This window comes from Oryzias latipes (genome assembly GCF_053564925.1).
Source record: "Oryzias latipes strain Hd-rR chromosome 1 unlocalized genomic scaffold, Olatipes_Hd-rR_3.1 chr1_Y".
Taxonomy (NCBI): domain Eukaryota; kingdom Metazoa; phylum Chordata; class Actinopteri; order Beloniformes; family Adrianichthyidae; genus Oryzias; species Oryzias latipes.
The window spans coordinates 7,955,514-7,974,720 of NW_027616335.1; the positions used below are offsets into that span (position 1 = coordinate 7,955,514).

Genomic DNA, 19,207 nt, shown 5'->3' on the forward strand with positions numbered 1-19,207 from the left:
TCTATCTATCTATCTATCTATCTATCTATCTATCTATCTATCTATCTATCTATCTATCTATCTATCTATCTATCTATCTATCTATCTATCTATCTATCTATCTATCTATCTATCTATCTATCTATCTATCTATCTATCTATCTATCTATCTATCTATCTATCTATCTATCTATCTATCTATCTATCTATCTATCTATCCAGATCTAAAGTACAGTAAACAGATTGTTAAAGACCCACGGAAAATATTTAACAGGAAAAGAAACGTAGCATTTTGGGATGTGTGATTGTGTTTGCGTGCGTGCGCTCTCGCGCGCACGCGTGTGTGTGCGTGCTGAAACCGGTGCTCGCGCGATGCAGGAAGAGAGGGGGGAGAGCGCGTGTGAGGGTGTGGAGCGCATACACGCGCGGTCAGTCGCCCGTTTTGGACTTAAGGAAACAGTAATAAAGAAAGTTCATCTTTAGTGACTGAGACTGGTTCTTTTGTCTGACCGGCCCAGAGGATCTGAGGGTTCGAACGCGGAAGTGAACCACGCGTCTTATTCATTCTGCGTCCAGCGGCTCCTCTGTAGATGTCTGCGCACTCAAAGGCAGCAGGGAGGGGAGGGGGTGAGGGCCGGTTTAGGTGATCAGAGCGACTTGCCCGCTTGCTGGCTGTGCATTTGGGATGAAACGCACAACTGATGCTACCACAGCTTATAGTGGCTACTGGGGTGGCCACTGGGGTGGCCAGGTGTCGGAGAGGGGTGGCCATGGCCACCCCTGGCCACCCCCTGGTGGCGCCACTGTAACCCTTGTGCTGTCCTGGGCACTTTTACAGTTTCTAGACCCACTAGTAGACAGTGCGCTGAACCTTTTTTCTTTAATGATTTGTGATCTTCACTGGTGTCCATGGATTACAGTATGAAATGTTTCCACCTTTATCATGGTATTGGGAGAACACGTCAATCTAAGGGTGGGGTCAGCTAAGATAGCACAAGGGCGAAAGCACAAGCGCGGTTCCAAGAAAGTTTTTGCTGTAAATAGTGGAACTGGTGTCTAAATGCTATTAACGAACTCGTTAAAAGGTTGATGGCCCGTACGGGGATCGAACCCGCGACCTTGGCGTTATTAGCACCACGCTCTAACCAACTGAGCTAACCGGCCACTTGACGGCGTTATAGTGAAAATACATAATAATACACATATGTGTATTGTCACGGTCACTTGTTTATTGAATTTGTGCAAAATTGCATAAATATCTTATAAAAATCAATTATTAACAACATTCCTGCTTTGTTATACTTTTTGAAGCTCAGTTTTTAATAGAAAAAGTACATAATTTATTTATTTTACAATGGTAAATATCTAACTTTGTATTACTGAAAGTTGCATTAAGCCAAAACTACTGTTTGGATGTAATAAAAAAAAATGCCGTCTCCAATTAGTGCTGAGGTTTAGAAAATAAATTTGTTCACAAAGAAAAACAATCATCTCCTCAGTCTTAACTCCATGTTTTCCTCATCTGGCGTCATCAGTCCGTGGACAGAGAAATGTGCATCATCTCCTACGCTCTGGACAAAGTACTCTTCACTTTCACAGCTCTGTGTACCATTCACACAGTCTTTGGCTTTGAACTGCTCAGACTCAGCGCTGTCACTTCCGTCACTTTCATCACTTTCCTTTGAACTCTTGCTGGCATCGCTGCTGTCGCTGGTCTCTTCGCTCTCCTGGCTTTCACTACTATCGCTCTCAGTGCTGTTGCTGTTGGCAGCTGCAAGATCTGTGCTGTCGCTGCTGCTGTCTATGGATTTTTCCAGCAGGGGAAGGTTTGCACGACTGCCAGCAGTCACTGAGATGTGAGTAAGCTCCTTGCTCACACCTTCTGAATGACCTTCGACCTCCCTGCTGGTATTGTCCTCAGTGCTTGAGACATGACCAACGCTGGAAAACACCCTTACCCAACTCTGCTGCGGGGAAACAAACAGCATTAGTTAGGGCTAGCTCCAGCTAAAGCAGGCCACCGGTCAAAGAGTGTGCAGCAACTCACCACTTTGCGGACGTTCTCTTCGCTGCCCATGCTGTCATCTTTGGTTTCAAGCATAGTGTCAATCTGTGCAAATATTTGTGAAGCATATGAGCCAAAGGAACCATACTATAAAGAACTATTTAATTTGATGGAGCAATTTAAAAAAAAAAGTTCAAATAAATGGATTTATCTATCTTACCTCGATTATCTCATCTGACTGGCTATCACTCTCCTCTGAGGTCTTTTTGTTTTCACAGAAAGGAAAAAAAACTTTAAAATCAATATAAGTTAAGCATAATTATTACACAAACTGCATTGTAGAACAGCCTGTATTTATATATCCCACCTTGTCCTCTGAAGCAGATTCAGACGATTCAGACTCTGTACTCTTCAACAAATAATAATGAATGCATTATTGACAGAGTTGCACTCGTCTTCAATTTTCAACAGCAATTTGTGTATTTTAACTTACTTGTGTGGAGGCAACTTCCTCAGAGCTCTGAAACATAAAAACAGGAAACATTTGCCCATGACTGGTAAACATCAGCACAAAAGGAATCACAAGTTAGAAACAAAATGTCTTTCTTAATGTGCTGGGATAAACAGATACTGCAGAGAAATTACCTGAAGCTCCGAAGTGTTTTCAGAAGATTGTGAAACAGACAGACTTTCTGTCTGCAAAAAAACCCCAAATTAAGCACACAGCACAGTCGATTTAATTATACCCACAACATCCATTTAAGATGTTTTTATGTCAAGTCAGGCTTGGGTGAATGTACTTTCTCCAAAGATGTGTGGAGATAACATACAGTAGGGCAAACAATAGTCTAGGAGATGTTTTGCGTTTTATACCACACCACTTTTTTTTATTACTGTTTTTTTGCTGACTCTACTGCTGCATTGCCAATGAAATAACTAATGCATTGATGGAGAATTTTTTGATATATAAAATGTGATTGTACTTACTGAATTGGAATCCTGCTCATTTGAAACCAACACATTGTGCAAAATCTGTCAGAAAGGACAGAAAAATGGTGAACACATTAAAATCCACATACTTTTTAACTTGTTGAACGTGATATAAAACAAAAGTATAAATACACAAACAAAAAAAAACCACATCGATATTATTATTCTGCTATATTGTGCCTGGGGAAACCCATTTGCTTTCAGTATTCACTTACAAAACTATGTTGTTTTTTAAAAGTATACTTACTGGGTTTGCAAAAACTGAACCAATCAGGCAAATTGTTATAATGACAGTCTTCATTCTGTAACACAAAGTACACAAATATTTAAATAAGGTCAATTTGACTATTTCAGATTATTTGTTAAATTGCATCACTATGAATTAATTTAAAAAAAAAGAACCAAAATGCAACAAGTGTGTTGTTTCAGACACTGTTCTGAATCCCATCATGCAGTCATGTGGAGTTAAACATGAAACACAGAATTGATCATTCTGTTTGGATGTTAGATACAGCTGTTACATATACATAACATCTGATGTTATTGTGTAAAAAAATGAGATAAACAAAATAAAGCACAAGAGCAGTTACCTTGTAAGGATCACAGCTCCTGTTGAAGAAGTCTCACGATGTTGTCTGCTGCCAGACTAGAATCCAAACTTTTAAAACAGTGGAAGAGCAATGCTGCACAATACCTCAGCGACTAGTTTACATATGTATATATAGGTATAAATACTTCTATATATACATACGTAAGTGACCTCAGCTAAGATAATTGCATCATTTCCTTTTGGATGTCTGTCTCCTGCCAACACATGAAGGTGTATTTTTTCCCTGAAAGTCTGCTTTTAAACAAACTGACACTGGCACGATGATGATTGAAGGCACACACAAACACCCACAGTTCCATTCACTCTCACATATATTTTCTCCACCCCTCTCAAGCCTTAGGGGAAACATAGCTTCGCTTACTAAACCATAGGGTTTGTGGCCTCTTGAAAAAACAAACTCACCCACTTGGAGAGAAAGCGAGAGATACTCAGGTCAAGAAAAGCACACGGCTGTTGTGTAAAGTTAATGATTAAACATATTATTTTTTCCTTTTATTTCTGTTCAGCATCATTCAAAAATAAATTACAAAGCACACAAACACAACAAAATTCTTTAAATAAAATAAAACAACTTATGGGAACCTCCTTCTGTCTGATCATTATGCAAAGTTTAACAAAATTACAATTAAAATCTGTGCAGAACTTATTTTGTTTTCCACTGGGTTTAGCAAGGAAGTTGTTATTGTAAATAAGCCTCATTCCTTAGTGAAGGAAAAACCATATACAGTAAAAATCCTAACTGAAGACTTCCAGTTTCCCTCCCCGATGCTTATAATTGCTTCCTGGATGTCCATATTTGGTCAAACCCAAAATAAGATGACAGAATTTCTTGTTTAATCCCACGCTGGATCTCCACAAAGCAGAACAAACTTGTAATTAGTCTGGATGTTCGCCAGTCCAGAGGTATCCACCAAAACCACATGGGAGGAGTAAGGGAAGGATGATGGATGTTGGCTGGGGAACACTGTGTCTGCACATTCACTCCAAAGTGACTCAAGTTTTAACTTTAAACTGAACCCTTCAGCCGGACGGCAGATTACCTGTTTTTGTTTTTGGATGAGGAGTTTTCCTTTCTGTTTCTCTACATTAAATGTCACAAACAGAAGAGAGTGGAAACACGGATCCCAGGTCAGGCCTTGAATCACTAAATCTGAGAGGATGCACACACGATTCTTAACAAAAAATAGTCAACAATCAGAAAGAAAATGAACAAACTTAGATGGATTGATGCCTTTTCACAGATAACACTGGAGGGGAAATGCTTATCCTTTTTTACCTTCTCAATTAAAGCAGATCCTTTAAAAATATCCCAACACTGTTCTCAGATTCTCAGATATTTGAGTTACGTACGGTTTTTAGAAACGCTTTACAATAGAGTTGCGATTACATAAATTTGCTACTTCCCCCTCTGTTTCAAGCTACAAATCAAAGTCTATTTGACAATACTTGTATTTAGTTATTACATTGTGACTTGTGTGTACTATATTTATGCTTGTGAGTAATTACAGCCAAGAAGATGGTATTATCATCAAATATCTTTGTATATTTTCTTTATTTTCCAATCAATGTATGACTCAATGTTTGAAATCGATTTGATGTATCTTCTTTATTGCATTATTATATTCTCAATGCTTGAAATAAATGAATAAATCAAATCTATTCAGATAAATCAAATTCTAATTGCAGAAGAGGTCACACAAAGGTTTTCTTTGGGTCAAATGTTTTATTGCTCAGAAGAAAAAACAAAAAAATGTTGTCACAGATGCTGATGTAAACTTTACTCTCAAACCAAAACTGCCCTTTCCATGACAAGCACTTTTCAAAACTTGGCTGATTAAAAACATTATTTTCTAAACCTTTATTTATTCCACTGCAGAAAGCCACAAACCACAGTTGAAAGGGTCAGTCTGTGCTTTTATGGAGTTTTCTTTTGTCTGTTACAGAGACCATCAGTGACCAAACCAAACTTATTTAGTCTAAAGCAGAAACCCATTCTGTTCTAAATGTGTCTAGATGGCTACTGTGGTGGGGGATTTACAGGCTATGCCAGCAAACGATAAAGACGAGGCAGCCAGCAGTCAAGTTCTAACACACAGGCCAAAGACACAAAATTTATTTCACAATATGTCCAGATTGGAGATCATGTTAAAGCATAACATCATATGAGACGAAATACTATTTATAATAGAAAAAAACTTCTGTTTTATATCCTATTCCATTGGCCTTTTGGTACAAAATTCTGTTTTTAAATGACAATGTTACAAGTCAGAACCATCTAATACTGTCAGTAGAAACACTTAGAATCTTAGGTACAGCAATTACGATTTTTACATTGACAGAGGCCTGTTATTACTCCATTGGATGGAGTGACATCTAATGGCCACAACAGTGTCGTTTTTATCGCTTTGTTTGAAGAGGCAGGATGCAGCCGGTAACGGCCAAAAGACATTTTAATATCTTCAAGAAGCAAAAAGTTAGTTGAATAGTATTTTGTGAATTTAGGGATGATTCTTGTTTTTTTTTCTTTCCTTTTTCTCTCGTTTCATAAAAAAATATATTATTCTAAAAATAAAAAATGTTTTCATTGATTCAAATTAAACTGAATTCAACTGAAAACCAACAGGGGTTTGAAATACGTCTCTACGTCTATGCCTTACCCCAAAGACCCTCCCAAAGTTAGCAGTGACATCGCAGACCCTGTGTGTTCAGAAGCCAGTTTGTGTGGAGTGCTTGTCTGGCCTTGAATACAAAAGCTCATCCTCACAGGTGCAACACTGGCACACATTGGTGTTTGTAAGGAATCTCTTTTCTTTTCCTGTGACTGCCAACTGCAGGTAAAGACTGACTAATCAAACTTTTAAAATGTTTTCTGGTGTAGTTTTTTTTTTTTAAATCTTTCTACTTTGTAATATTTGCGCATACAAATCTGCGAGAAACTGCAGTCTTTGAAACTGCTCTTGACATATATAGTTATGTACATTTATATTCTACTTTGCTGTTTAATGGGTTATTCTCTTTAGGGGTCGCTACAGTAAATATCACATAATATTATTTTTTTATATGTTATGACATAGCTAATAGACTGTTTATGGTTTTAACTGCATTTGTTTACTTTTGTTTTGTATTCTTACATGAAACAAGACTTTGATACCTATAACTAAAGAGAGCAAAAATGTCATTTTTGAAAATTAAGAAAGAAAAACATGCATTTCAGCTGTCACATGATATGCGTGCTTTTTTAAGCACCAATATTTTACAAAAGTTCAAAGATGGATGTCTGACTGTGACATTAAGGTAACTTTTGGATACCCATTCCCATAAAATATGCATTTTGCTGTTTTGTTTAGTGATTATTCTGCTGGACAGAACCCCACTGTCTGTATTGTTTTTGTCCAGAGTAGCGACACGTTTGTGGACATAGCCAACTTTTTCCAGTCTGGTAACTTCAGTTGTTGATTTTAGCCCTGATTGTGACTTTTCAGAGAGGGACACATCTCTGAGGTCTGTAACCCCGATAACAAGCTACTATCACAGCTCTGCTTTTTCTTATGAATGTGCTGGAAGCATACAGAAACAACAATTTTTGGCTTTGAGTGTCATGTATTTAAAAAATGCCTTCTGTATTTCTCTGTAAGCAGGCATGAGGACCTGCTTGGTGTTCATTTGCTTCCTGGTAGCAACCTTTGCCATGTCTGTGAGTGTCAAGATTGACAATTGAAACCTACAAAAACAAAAGGTTTTTGAGTTTAAGGGGATTTTTCATTGATTGCTGTTGTGTTTTAGGTGAAGGGCAAACATCATGGAAGACACAGGGGATTACAAAAGACTTCAATCAAGGAAAAGGTATGCAAAAAAATGTAACCAAACTATGTTGTCAAAAACATTGTGGAAAGTAGCTATTTTGTCACTAAATCAGACGTACATTGGTAAAATTCCACATGATTAAATCAATGTTTTCCCTCTCCTGTTAAGGATGGGATCACGGAGGAAGATAATAACCCACAAGTGTCCCCCACCTTAGTCCCCTTTGACGTCAGCAGCATGGAGAAGGAAGATGGAGAACCAAGCTCAGATAGTAACACCAGTGCACAGAAGATCAAGGAAGTGAATGGAAAGACAGACCAGAGCACGGCAGTCCTGATGAGTGAGGAGGAACTAGTTGATCTCCTGAAGAAAGAGTCAGAAGAAGAAGAGGAAGATGGAGAAGTGAAAGAGTTAGAGGATGAAGAGGCAGATACTAGCAAGGTGCTGAAGAAAACCAAGGGTAAAGGTGAGAAGAAAATCTCAGAGGAAAGCACAGAGGTAAAGGATGAAGAGGAAGTGAGGGATGAGGGCATGGAAGAGAAAGAGAAGGAGGGGGTCAAGGAGATGCTTCTTGAGAAAAAAGTGGAAAATCCTGCTGGCAGAGAAGAGAAGGTGGCCTCACCAGAGGAAACAGAGAGCAGCACAGAATCAGAGATCATAGCAGATCTTGATTATGCTGCTGACAGTGGAGTAGTCCGACCTTTGCAAACTGTATCAGCTGAAGTTATCACCTCTGCTCATGAAATCCAGTCCATTGCAAAAAAAGATGCATCCGATGATCAAAATAAAGAAGATCATGAGGCAGAGTTCCAGCAAGACATGCAAACCACCAGCGATGATGTGCACGATGACGACACTGCAGCCAAATCTGAAGAAAAAAGCACCAAGCAGGAAGAACCTCAATCAAATATCGACCCTGGGAAAGAGGAAGAGGCAGTCAAGGATGACAGCAAAGCTCAAACCAAGGCAAAGACAAGGATGCAGAGGAGAAACCAGCGAGCAAGAAAGCATTCTCCACAGAAGGATGAGGGGCATCCTGAGCAAACACAGAGCGAACAAGAGCCACAGGAGTCTCAGGAACCCGGCACCAGAGGCGGACTTAACAAAGCAAAGCGGAGAAGGGCAGAAAAATGGGTAAATATTTAATCCACCCATCCGTTTCTGAACTTGCTGTTTCCTTTATGGGTTCCTCGAGGTCACAGGAGCCAACTCCAGCTTTGTTCAGCTGAAGGCAAGGTGAACTTAGGACAAGGAGTGTGTTTAACATGATGCAGCTGTGCAAGAGTCAAATTGTTCAAGATAATTGTCAGTTTTCTTAAACAGATATTTTCCATAATCTAACTTTTGTTATGGTTTTGATAGCTATAGAAAAAACAGCGGTTACTTGAAAAGCACTTTTCCACATTGCTTTAAGGCCCAAAGTGCTTTACTGTCACAGCCACCCATGCACACACTGATCACACTGATCACACACTCCACTGTCCAAAACTGGCACCAACCTGTAACCATTAAGAGCAATTTGGAGTTCAGTGTCTTGGCCAATGACACTTTTGACACATGGACTGGCAAGGAGGAAACCAAACCAATGATCCTTCAATCAGATGTTGACCGTTCAATCACTGAACCACAGCTGCCCCTTAAACATTTAAAGAATTAAACTTTTTTTTTCAAACTGACCCACTGAGTCTTTAATGAAGACAATGGAAAAACTCTGGAGTTGCCAAAGTCAAGTAAATGTATTAGTCTGGCTGAAAGTATTTCTTATATTAACTTGTCTCTAAATATCATGGATGTGTGACTGTCCAAATGTTAAAAAAACAACAAAAAGTATTGCTTTTAGAAACAAAAATGTGTTTCTCTTCTTCTTCTTCAGGGTCATTTGGTGGGACTGAATCCAGTGCAGATCAGATCTTCAGTGAATCTGCACCCTCAGTCAAAGCCATCCGTCACAGGAGACATATACGTTGAAGAAAGCCTTACTGGTTAGAATTGAAAGTTGATGGAAAAAATCTGATTTTATTGATTTTAATTGACACATTTGTTATCTTTTTGACTTTTTTGATAGAAACTTTAAAAATAAAAATAAATGAAAATTGCTGTGATAACAAGCTCCTCTTATAATAACAATATAAGTGAACGACACCAATTTTTATCACCAGAACTTAGTAAATTATCGAATTAACATTTACAAATACTATCAAATACCTCAGATTTCAATGTGTTTGTGTATTTTGGGTTATTCTTTTGGGTTTTGTAATAATAGAAGGTTCTTCAGTAGAGTCTGGTCAGCAGTTTTGACCACTAATACACTATCCCAACAGTCCCACAAGGGAATTTGCTGACAAGGTTATTTTGCTAAAACTTCCGCATGAGTAGTGCCCGCTTTGCTTTACAGTCACTACCAAAACACAGCTCTGCAGGCTTAAGGAGTGAATAAGGGAGATCATGCTGAATTTAAACACCGCACTAGCTCCAACAGAGGAATGTGGAAGATGATGTGGAGCGTTCATAAATCATGGTCACTCAAGGGAATAAAACAACCAGTGAAAAAAACTTTCATTTTTCTAATGTAATGCTGTAATGTAACAATGTCAGAGTTAAAGTCCTTTTTATTATTATTATTTTTCTTTTAGATCCATGTTATAATTTCCGTTGCAAGCGTGGAAAAACCTGTAAGCTTGATGCAGACAACAAGCCACATTGTGCCTGCCAAGAACCGGCAGAATGTCCAGCCAGCACTAATACATTTGATAATGTGAGTATTTAGAAAAGTGCCAGTGACTGAACTTCAGAATTTTGCTTATATCTATTCCACTCCTTTCAGGTTTGTGGAACGGACAACAGAACTTACGATACATCATGCCATCTCTTTGCTACTAAATGTAACTTGGATGGGACTAAGACGGGCCACAGGCTCCATTTGGACTATAGTGGTCCATGCAAACGTGAGACCCAGCTGTTTCACTGACTAACCTCATTGTTCAGGATCAACCTTTCACACTGCTCTGTCTGTTTGTCCTGCTGTCCCTCAGTGATACCTCCATGTTTGGAGAATGAACTTTCCCAGTTTCCGCTGAGAATGAGGGACTGGCTGAAAAACGTGCTTCTGCAGTTGTATGAGCTTGACTCCATGTCACCTGGCTACCTCACCCCAAAACAGCGTTTCAAAGTAAGACTCATGACACACATTTTTTGTGTTATGAAAGTACACCACACTCTCCTGTTTGGTCCAGTACTTGTAAGTAGATATCATTTTTTCACCCTGGGATACAGCAATCCACCTAATAAATCTGAAAAAAAAAAAAATCAAGAGCCTTTTTCATATAAAAACAAAGAAATGAGGCTCTCAAACTGAGAGAGAGGCTCTCTCAGTTTGGTTTGAGTAAACAAAAATGAATTTTTAATGGGATTTTAATGACTGAACCTAAAAAAGAAATCAAAATAGAAATCCAAAGTTATTTGACTAAGTAACTTGTTGATCTGCAAATATTACATTACCTCCTGAAGGTTGGTCTGAACCCTTGTGCTATCCTAGGCACTTTAATGTTGGGAGTTGGGTCATCTAGACCCACTAGACAGTGCTCTGAACCTTTTTTCTTCAATGATTTGTGATCTTCACTGGTGTCCAGGGATAACATGAAATCTTCCACCTTTATCCACCTTTGTCATGGTAGGAAGAACATGTCAAAGTAAGGGTGGGGTCATCTAAGATAGCACAAGGGTTATTTGAGAAATAATCATATAAAACACCTTAAAGTACCAGATGTTTTTTGATTTGTATTGAACATTTAAAAAAAGGTTTTTCAAATTCCAAGTTTTGCGAAACCATGTAACGTTCTACTTGATTTACAACTTTAAAAGGTCAAAACAAACTCTTGATTTTGCAGGTCAAGAAAATCTTTGAGAATGAGCGACGCCTTCATCCTGGTAACCACACTGTACAGCTGCTTGCACAGGACTTTGAGAAAAACTACAACATGTACATTTATCCTGTCCACTGGCAGTTTGCTCAGCTGGACCAGCACCCTTCAGACAGGTACATTTGTTCGTCTGTGTTTAGGCTGACATTTCTTTTCCTTTTTTGTAACTCTCCGCTGTAGGTTTGCAAAAGTGTTGGTCTTGGACACAAGTGCTCACACACCAAAATACTTGTTTATCTAGGAAAGCTGGGTCACCAACTTCAAATTAAAGAACCACAGCAGACGTTATAATCTAAAGTCTTTGCTTTTTTACATATAGAAAGTGCTTTAAAAAAAAATCTTTAAGAATCTTTAAGGTATTTAAATCCTGTACTTGAAAATAATAGTATTAAAGAGTATATTTCCTTGAAACTGAGACCTTAATGAGATTGGTAATCAAAGAAATTAATCTAAAAAAGTTAAAAATACATTTTAACAACTCCTACTACGTTTTAAATGAGTTCATGTAATACAAAGTCAATCCTGATTCATGATAACAATTTTCTTGGGATGTAGCTAGATTAATCGTGACTCTCTTTTTGCTTAAACAACACAGGGTTCTGACCCACTCAGAGTTGGCACCACTCAGGGTCCCGCTGGTACCAATGGAGCACTGCACCTCGCACTTCTTCCAGAAGTGTGATGCTGACAAAGATAAACAGGTTTCCTTCAAAGAGTGGACCTCCTGCTTTGGTATCAAAAATGGTGAGTAGCAAATAACGGGACTTTCTAATTAACTAATGTGCCACTACGGCAGGGGTCTGCAACCTTTAATGCTGGATGAGCCATTTGGTCCAGCTTCTTGCTGATCAAAAAGCAGCAAGAACTGCAAAGTCCCACCTCACAGTTTAAAAATTTTTTTGCTGCCATTAAGCTTTTCATTTGTAAAATATGGCTGATGAATATTTGAAATAATTGAGTTATAAAAGTGTTGCATTTCTATTATATTACTATTGACAGCAGGACACACGTGCTCCTTCCAAAATAAAATACATGTGTCAAATAGTATCTTGATTCAATGGATTTATTTGCAATTACACATTGAGAACGTTGTCTCTTTACAGCGACCAGACAGAGTAAACCACTCTGACAGTAGATCAAACCTGTTACTATCATTTTGCTCAGTCATTTGACATGTGCATTTTGGAGGAATGGTAAGGATCTCAGTGCTTCTTGAGCACCTCTTCATGATTGGTGTTATGTCAGCTGTTTGTTGTTGTTCACCTTTCAGAATATACCTTCATTGGTCGTCACAACAATATTTTTTCGCTTACATGTTGATGTAAACTATCTTCTCTGTCCTCAACCCCCTTTTCTTTTTTGCAGATGATATGGATCCCAACTTACTTTTCTAAAAATGGATTCTGGACCTGTTGCCCCTCATAAAACTGTATAGCTGCTGGATGAATCATCTTGTTCTTGTCATGTCACAACACACAAATTCAGACGAAAAACATGACTGCACCTCCTGATATACAAATAATTATTATGGTTGTGGGTTAGGTTAAGCTTAGACATTTACCTCGGTTATCTGTACCCTGACTTGAGTTGCTAGGATTGTTGTATTACATGCAGAATTACCCTGTAACTCCTGACAGATTAGTTTAATTTTAAATCTGTGTTTTCTCTACTTCTGTGATTCAAAAATGGTGCTGCTTCATTAAACGCTGATGTGATCTTGTTTACTGTAGTTGACATTAAAAGTTTCATGGAAAACAAAAGCTTGTCTAATAATAGATTTGTGTTTCAAAATGCTCACTGAAAAATCCACCTGGTTTGTTAAAATGCTTTATTGTCATAGGTCGTTTCTGAATGCCTCCATGATATGAATGCAATCTGCAATCATGGGTTTGAAAATGCAAGTCATTCATATGTGGTGTCGGTTTGCCACTTCATAATGGATAATGGCGCTCTGTAAAGCTGCAAAGCAAAAAATATCTCCAAGCTTGGTCAGAGAGATTACTCGGATTTGTTGCTGTTCTGATTGGATACCTTTGGTGGATCACTGACTCACCTGTTTTCTATATAAGTGAGGAAAGAAGCAGAAGATCACCTGTTGGTAGTGTGCTGTCACAAAGCTCAAACATGTACTGCATACTGTGGATTATTTTCCAGATTCTTGTCGTTGTGGTGCAGGCCGATGTATCCTCAGGGAGTGCTGAGGCTCTTGCGAAAGCAGCAGCCAAAAACAATGGAGGAGCTGTGGGAGCAGCAGCCGCTGGCAATGGTGTCAACGCTCAGAATGGGGCTCCTCTCATTGGTGAAACCATTGCTCGCCTTCTCCAACTTGGCGGGTCTCTGTTCATCCAGCCAGTCGGAAACCCCGGAGGCCAGGCTCCTCTGCAGCAGCTAATTCCCCTTACAGCTCTCCAGCAAGGTGGGGCCAATGGAAATCTACAGGGGCAGATGGCTGGACAACCTGGCGGGGGACCTGTGATGGTGTTTGGTGTGCTGCCACAGAACAATGCTGGAATAGACCCTCGGCAAATGCAGATGATTCCAGTGGCTTTGCCAGGGAACCAGCAACTTCCAGGGGGTGCGGCTGCTGCTGGGCAACCGTTAGGAAGATTGAGATTCCAACGTTCGGTGGCAACCCGTCTCAGGAGGACGCAGTCTCCACTGATGAAGACAGCAGCCACCGAAGAAGAAAAAGACGATGAAGAAGAAAGCTCTGGGATGGACCCAGAGGAGAAGCATCTGAATCTAGACCACACAACTCCAAGAAGTGTCCCATGAGTTTTGTCTGTGCTGTTCGTAAACTACATGGAAATTACTGTCATCGACACAAGAAATAAATAAATAAATTGATGATTTCAGTTTAAAACTGCTTGTTTATTCTTTCAGTCTGAACATATACACCATTTGTCACTAAAATTATATCTATCTAAGAAGGATAAACCATGTAATCTTAAATAAAATCCCTCCCCACTGAGGGTTCAGCCCCAAAGATTGCAGTTATTTTGGATGGAGGAGAGAAAAGACGCACAAGCCTCTACGTACAGCTCAGTGCCACCTTGCAGCATGTTTACATAAGACTTCCTCGCTTTCTCTAGCAAATAAAGGGTTTTTATTAGAGCTTGTGAATAACAAAAAATGAATAACAAATCGTTATCTCTGTATTATGAAGCACAGAAAAAGGAAATAAAAAGGTGTGATTTCTACAGGAAAAAAATGGGATTCCTAATTGGAACAGCATGACAGTGTACAATTAAAGCTCCAGACCAGACTTCCCACGTAGTGTTTACCTGCCTGGCTGTGGGCTGCTCAGTCAGCAGCTGAAAAACCATTCCACAGACCAAATAATGAGACAACCACTCAGAGTGTTTCAAAACCTGTTGATAGGACGTGTATGGCTGGAAACACCTCACATTCTCCGGACAGGTCACCAGCTATTAGGAAAATAAGCAAACTTTCATTAAAGCTTTTAGAATAATCAGCTCCTTTGAAAAACTACTGTTTCTATCAAAACCCTTAAAGATAAAGATGTATCTGCAACTGGTGGGACTTTTAACATAAATCATATTGTTTTTAACTTTGACATTCAAAATTCAAACATCAGCCTCGACACTTATGCTCAAAATATGAGTCAAGGTAGATACACAGACTAAGAAATCATGATGTCTGCTCATACTCTATGTCAGGTATAATTTCTTAACACAAAAAGTGTAAACGCTTTCATTTCTCTTCTCTTTGGTTTTATTCATCAGACTGTTTCACGTTTATTTTTTTTAAGTTTAGATTATTAATCAGACTTTAGTTTCACTCTGCTTTTTTGTCTTGGTTAGAACTGGTTTGATTTGTCAATCTCAGCAGCTCCTTCTAATTTTGTTAATGAGTTTGTTTCTTTATTTTCTGTGGATCTGGTTTTAAATCTTATTTTCTCCTACTTTTGTTCTTGTTGTCATGATTCAGGATGTGGTTAGCACTCTCATCTCATAGCAAAAGCCCCTGATTCAAATCACAGGTGGGTTCTTTCTGTGGAGGTTTTCTACAGTATTGTCCATTAGCAAGGATAGGCTTTGTCAGCACCCTGGCTTCCTCCCACGGTCCAAAAACATGCTTCATGGGCTGATTGGGAACTCAAATGGCGTCCTTTGGTGGTGTGACTGTGTGCGTCTCGTGATGTTCTGGTTAACTGTCCAGGGTGTAACCCATCTTCGCCCAGAAGGGATAGACTCCTGCAGCTGACACTGCACAGGACTAAGTGGGCATGGAAGGTACATAGATTATTAGTCATGTTTCAGAACATTCACGGTGTTAAATCACGTTTCCTCATTACTCTTTAATTTTCCTGTAATTTTCTCCTCGGCAAACCACCCTCAACTTGACAAAAACCTCTTGGATCTGTATGAAAGTAGCTTCTGTGCCTTTTTAACAGAAACAACTATTATATGTATTTGGAAGTCAATGAATCATTTAATTTTTGCTTAAATTTAACCTCAGTGTTTGGTGGGATCAGTCATTAAACCCATTTGCACTTCCTTATAAAAACACATCAGGTTTCTCATCCATGGTCACCTCTATATTACCCTGTGTTTTTTTCTTTGCTATAAATATTTTAGTGTTGTTTAGTGATGATTTTTACCTGCTGGCAGGCTTGTTTTTCTATCTGGTGACTTTGTGAAACTCTTGTGGTTCTCAGACTTTTAGAAGCCAAAATCAAAATTTAATACCAGAAAATAAAGCTAATAAAGATTATTGTGTTTTCTGGTATCAAAAACTGGTGTTGTTGTTTGGTCATTATTTTAATTTTAATTCAATTTAATTGTGGTGTAAGTTAAAGATGTTCTTCTGTACTGTTGTACTATTTATTGTCACTTTGCAGACAAAATAATTTCCCCATTGTGGGCTGAAAAAAAGTCTTATCTTATCTTATCTTATCTTATCTTATCTTATCTTATCTTATCTTATCTTATCTTATCTTATCTTATCTTATCTTATCTTAAGTAAGGCTTTAAAATGTAATTTATGTTCCCCTGTGTTACTTACATTGTTAACACAATTACACTTAATAAAATTCCAAAAACTGATCAATCCAGGAAGTTTCTATTACATGAACATAGTCTGGTTTTATTCTAAGTATAAATGTTTCTTAATTCACTTGTTTTTCATTCAAACATCTGTACTTAACCCTTGTGCTATCTTAGATGACCCCACCCTTACATTGACATGTTCTCCCTACCATGACAAAGGTGAATAAAGGTGGAAAGATTTCATGTAATCCATGGACACCAGTGAGGATCACAAATCATTGAAGAAAAAAGGTTCAGAGCACTGTCTAGTGGGTCTAGATGACCCAACTCCCAATGTTACAGTCCCTAGGATAGCACAAGGGTTAATAATCAAGTAAAAATGTTTCTTAATAAATGTTTTTTTTAAATGACTAATTTCTTGAATAAGATTAAAATTAATCTCTACTGTAGTTAGCGAAGGGTCAACCTGCTTCTTGCATTGCAGACATGAATAAAAATAATATTATGAAATGTCACAAGCAGTTGGCCCTTTGCCTTTCATTGTGTCATTAGCAGAAAGCACCTAATAATAATGATGTCAGCTTCTAGCCATTCATGACCACAATCCACACCGTTTTAAGGCTTCTTGTAGGTTTTTGGTTAGTAAGTTTCACATATCCCTCTAACCACAAATCTCAAGACACTGACTCACTCAGTCATTTAGTTGTGGTCTCTTCGCTGAGTAAAGATTAGTGTAAGATGTGGAGAAGTCCTTTATCTCTATGAGGTAAAAGACAGCTTACACTCCTATAGTCCTTTAATGCTCTTATTGTTAAAAATTAAGATGTCACCTAACAAAATTCCTCTGACATGCAGGTGACAAACACACTGTCCCAAAAGGCTCTTTCTAATTGGCTCGTAATAATCTCTTGCACAGATAAAAAGCTGTTCCGAATACAGAGAGTTACCGTGTTCTTTCAAAAGTTTGAAGCGAGAGCACATTTGACTGATCCCAAGTGGCAGAATGAAGTTTCTTCTCTTTGCTGCATTCATAGCAACCATCAGCTATGTAAGTATAATTTACATATTAGTATTTGCGTTTCTTTACATCCTCGCTTGCTGATGGTATAATTTGTTTTATTTCCTTTTTTATTGCAGGTTAATGCAGGCAAGGTGAGATCAATGTGAATGTATTTATATTTTGCCCAGGATTTTAAATGATTTCATGTGAAAAACATACTTTTTTCTTTGGTCTGTCCAGACGGCAAGACTCTTGGCAGCCATGAATGCAGGAATGCTCAATAACATGATGGCAGGAGGTCTGAACCCCCCTTTGGTGGCCGGCGGTGGAGTGGGATTCATTGGACAGCCCCAGTTCGCTCAGGTGAGTGTGAGATGTTGTCATCTGAACTCAAACAGGAAAACAGATTCTTGATGTATAAATCAAATAAGAACACATTTGCAACAATTTGTCTCCTCAGTTTGTTCCTGGACTCCCCACCTTTGCCCTCCGTGGTCCTGTGCCTAATCTGTTCCCTGCAGCAGTCAATGGGGTCTTTAATAGAAATTACTTCCATCCATGTCACTTGTAATGGTGTAACTGTCTCAGAAAAGTAATAACTGAAAATAATCTTCATGCCTTTTTTGTTATCTACCAGGTTCCTTTCATGGGTGTTCCTCAAATGGCCCAAATGCCTCAAATAGGTCAAATGGCCCAAATGCCTCAAATGGGTCAAATGGCCCAAATGCCTCAAATGGGTCAAATGGCCCAAATGCCTCAAATGGGTCAAATGGCCCAAATGCCTCAAATGGGTCAAATGGCCCAAATGAACCCACCTCAGCAGCCTCAGATGGTACCTATTCTGTCACAACATTTATAACTAGTTAGAGATTTTACAATTGTTAGACAGACTCGTTCTCTTGTTTTGTTCGTTTAGGTAATGGGAGGCGGTGCCGCCCAGCAGCAGCTTCCCCTTCAGCCTGATCCACTGAGAAGATTCAGGGTAAGAAGTGATGAATCTGAAAAATTGACAGTCTGCATGTGCCACAAATACAATCTAAGTGTTCCTGTCTGTTTCCAGCGTCAGACTTTCAAACCTCAAAATAGTCTGAGATCCACCGTGGATCCTCAGGTAAGACTGAAAAACACGTGCAGAGATCAAGTGAGTGAGGTTAAAGTGCGTTTATTGGACCTCTATTGACAAATAACTACTGACTTCTTTCTTTATCTCAGATTGAGGTTCCCGCTGAGTCAACGGCCACAGCACCACCCTGTGTTGAAGAAAAACGTGCAATGAACTAGAATTGCTTCTTCAACACATCACAAGGAAGCATTTTTTTATGACTTTCTTTATGTACTTTCAATGCTTATGGATTTTTTGGGCATAATAAAAATTCTGATTGCACCATGTCTTCTGCTTATTGTATAATTAGTAATCTAATTAAAAAATTGGGATTTCTCTGATTTGATGCTCAGAACAGTCTCATTGAACTAAATGCACTCCAAATTTGATATCTGCTGCCACCTACAGGACAGCGAGGAAACAAGACAAATTGTCACAACAAATCATGATAGACATGAACACGAGAACTCAAAAATACTCACTCAAGATCATCCCAGATAATAATTGTAACCCTTATGCTATCCTATGGGGTCAAGATGACCATTGACGTGTTCTCCCTACCATGACAAAGGTGGATAAAGGTGGAAAGATTTCATGTAATCCATGGACACCAGTGAAGATCACAAATCATTGAAGAAAAAAGGTTCAGCGCACTGTCTAGTGGGTCTAGCTGACCCACCTCCCAATGTTAAAGTGCCTAGGATAGCACAAGGGTTAAGCAAGTAAGAAAAGTGTATCTATATGGCACTTTTCCCAGAAAGAATCACAAAGTGCTAAACATAACA

At 38.7% G+C, this 19,207-nt stretch overlaps 3 protein-coding genes and 1 non-coding gene across 6 annotated transcripts; 2 read left to right on the plus strand and 2 right to left on the minus strand.

The window, feature by feature from the left end:
- Nucleotides 1–1,069: 1,069 nt before the first annotated feature.
- trnai-aau (transfer RNA isoleucine (anticodon AAU)) lies at nt 1,070–1,143 on the minus strand. The gene has a single exon. It is a non-coding gene; the product is annotated as a tRNA-Ile (tRNA).
- A 121-nt stretch (nt 1,144–1,264) lies between these two features.
- On the minus strand, nt 1,265–3,704 carry LOC101168524 (uncharacterized). Of its 2 annotated transcripts, none has more exons than XM_011475871.4 (9): nt 3,565–3,704; nt 3,222–3,276; nt 2,972–3,016; nt 2,630–2,680; nt 2,478–2,504; nt 2,352–2,393; nt 2,205–2,246; nt 2,027–2,089; nt 1,265–1,943 (listed from the first exon to the last, which is right to left on the minus strand). In XM_011475871.4, the coding sequence occupies exons 2-9, from the start codon at nt 3,273–3,275 to the stop codon at nt 1,467–1,469; spliced, it is 801 nt and encodes a 266-aa protein (XP_011474173.1). In that variant the 5' UTR covers nt 3,276; nt 3,565–3,704; the 3' UTR covers nt 1,265–1,466. The 2 variants fall into 2 exon arrangements, with proteins under 2 accessions (XP_011474173.1, XP_011474171.1); XM_011475869.4 differs by having other exon boundaries at nt 1,265–1,946.
- A 2,572-nt stretch (nt 3,705–6,276) lies between these two features.
- LOC144990336 (uncharacterized) lies at nt 6,277–13,068 on the plus strand. Of its 2 annotated transcripts, none has more exons than XM_078943527.1 (11): nt 6,277–6,418; nt 7,223–7,278; nt 7,368–7,427; nt 7,557–8,522; nt 9,262–9,370; nt 10,022–10,143; nt 10,213–10,333; nt 10,421–10,557; nt 11,276–11,424; nt 11,904–12,052; nt 12,674–13,068. In XM_078943527.1, exons 2-11 carry the CDS (start codon nt 7,225–7,227, stop codon nt 12,700–12,702), a joined length of 1,896 nt encoding a protein of 631 aa, XP_078799653.1. In that variant the 5' UTR covers nt 6,277–6,418; nt 7,223–7,224; the 3' UTR covers nt 12,703–13,068. The 2 variants fall into 2 exon arrangements, with proteins under 2 accessions (XP_078799653.1, XP_078799654.1); XM_078943528.1 differs by having other exon boundaries at nt 6,299–6,418; nt 7,220–7,278.
- A 4,181-nt stretch (nt 13,069–17,249) lies between these two features.
- On the plus strand, nt 17,250–18,704 carry LOC101161781 (uncharacterized). The gene is made up of 8 exons (XM_004065877.4): nt 17,250–17,368; nt 17,458–17,472; nt 17,561–17,683; nt 17,781–17,852; nt 17,958–18,152; nt 18,237–18,302; nt 18,381–18,431; nt 18,533–18,704. The coding sequence occupies exons 1-8, from the start codon at nt 17,324–17,326 to the stop codon at nt 18,599–18,601; spliced, it is 636 nt and encodes a 211-aa protein (XP_004065925.1). The 5' UTR covers nt 17,250–17,323; the 3' UTR covers nt 18,602–18,704.
- Nucleotides 18,705–19,207: the final 503 nt, after the last annotated feature.

What these genes read in the sequence shown, in the direction of transcription:
- LOC101161781 (XM_004065877.4), top strand. Translation starts at nt 17,324, where the DNA reads ATGAAGTTTCTTCTCTTTGCTGCATTCATAGCAACCATCAGCTAT. An exon ending in GACAGCCCCAGTTCGCTCAG is followed by an intron (nt 17,684 to 17,780) that starts GTGAGTGTGAGA and finishes TTGTCTCCTCAG; the next exon opens with TTTGTTCCTGGACTCCCCAC. An exon ending in GATCCACCGTGGATCCTCAG is followed by an intron (nt 18,432 to 18,532) that starts GTAAGACTGAAA and finishes TCTTTATCTCAG; the next exon opens with ATTGAGGTTCCCGCTGAGTC.
- LOC144990336 (XM_078943527.1), top strand. Translation starts at nt 7,225, where the DNA reads ATGAGGACCTGCTTGGTGTTCATTTGCTTCCTGGTAGCAACCTTTGCC. An exon ending in CTATAGTGGTCCATGCAAAC is followed by an intron (nt 10,334 to 10,420) that starts GTGAGACCCAGC and finishes GCTGTCCCTCAG; the next exon opens with TGATACCTCCATGTTTGGAG. An exon ending in CCCCAAAACAGCGTTTCAAA is followed by an intron (nt 10,558 to 11,275) that starts GTAAGACTCATG and finishes TTGATTTTGCAG; the next exon opens with GTCAAGAAAATCTTTGAGAA.
- LOC101168524 (XM_011475869.4), bottom strand. Translation starts at nt 3,275, where the DNA reads ATGAAGACTGTCATTATAACAATTTGCCTGATTGGTTCAGTTTTTGCA. An exon ending in AAAACACTTCGGAGCTTCAG is followed by an intron (nt 2,505 to 2,629) that starts GTAATTTCTCTG and finishes TTTATGTTTCAG; the next exon opens with AGCTCTGAGGAAGTTGCCTC. An exon ending in AAGAGAACGTCCGCAAAGTG is followed by an intron (nt 1,947 to 2,026) that starts GTGAGTTGCTGC and finishes GTTTCCCCGCAG; the next exon opens with CAGAGTTGGGTAAGGGTGTT.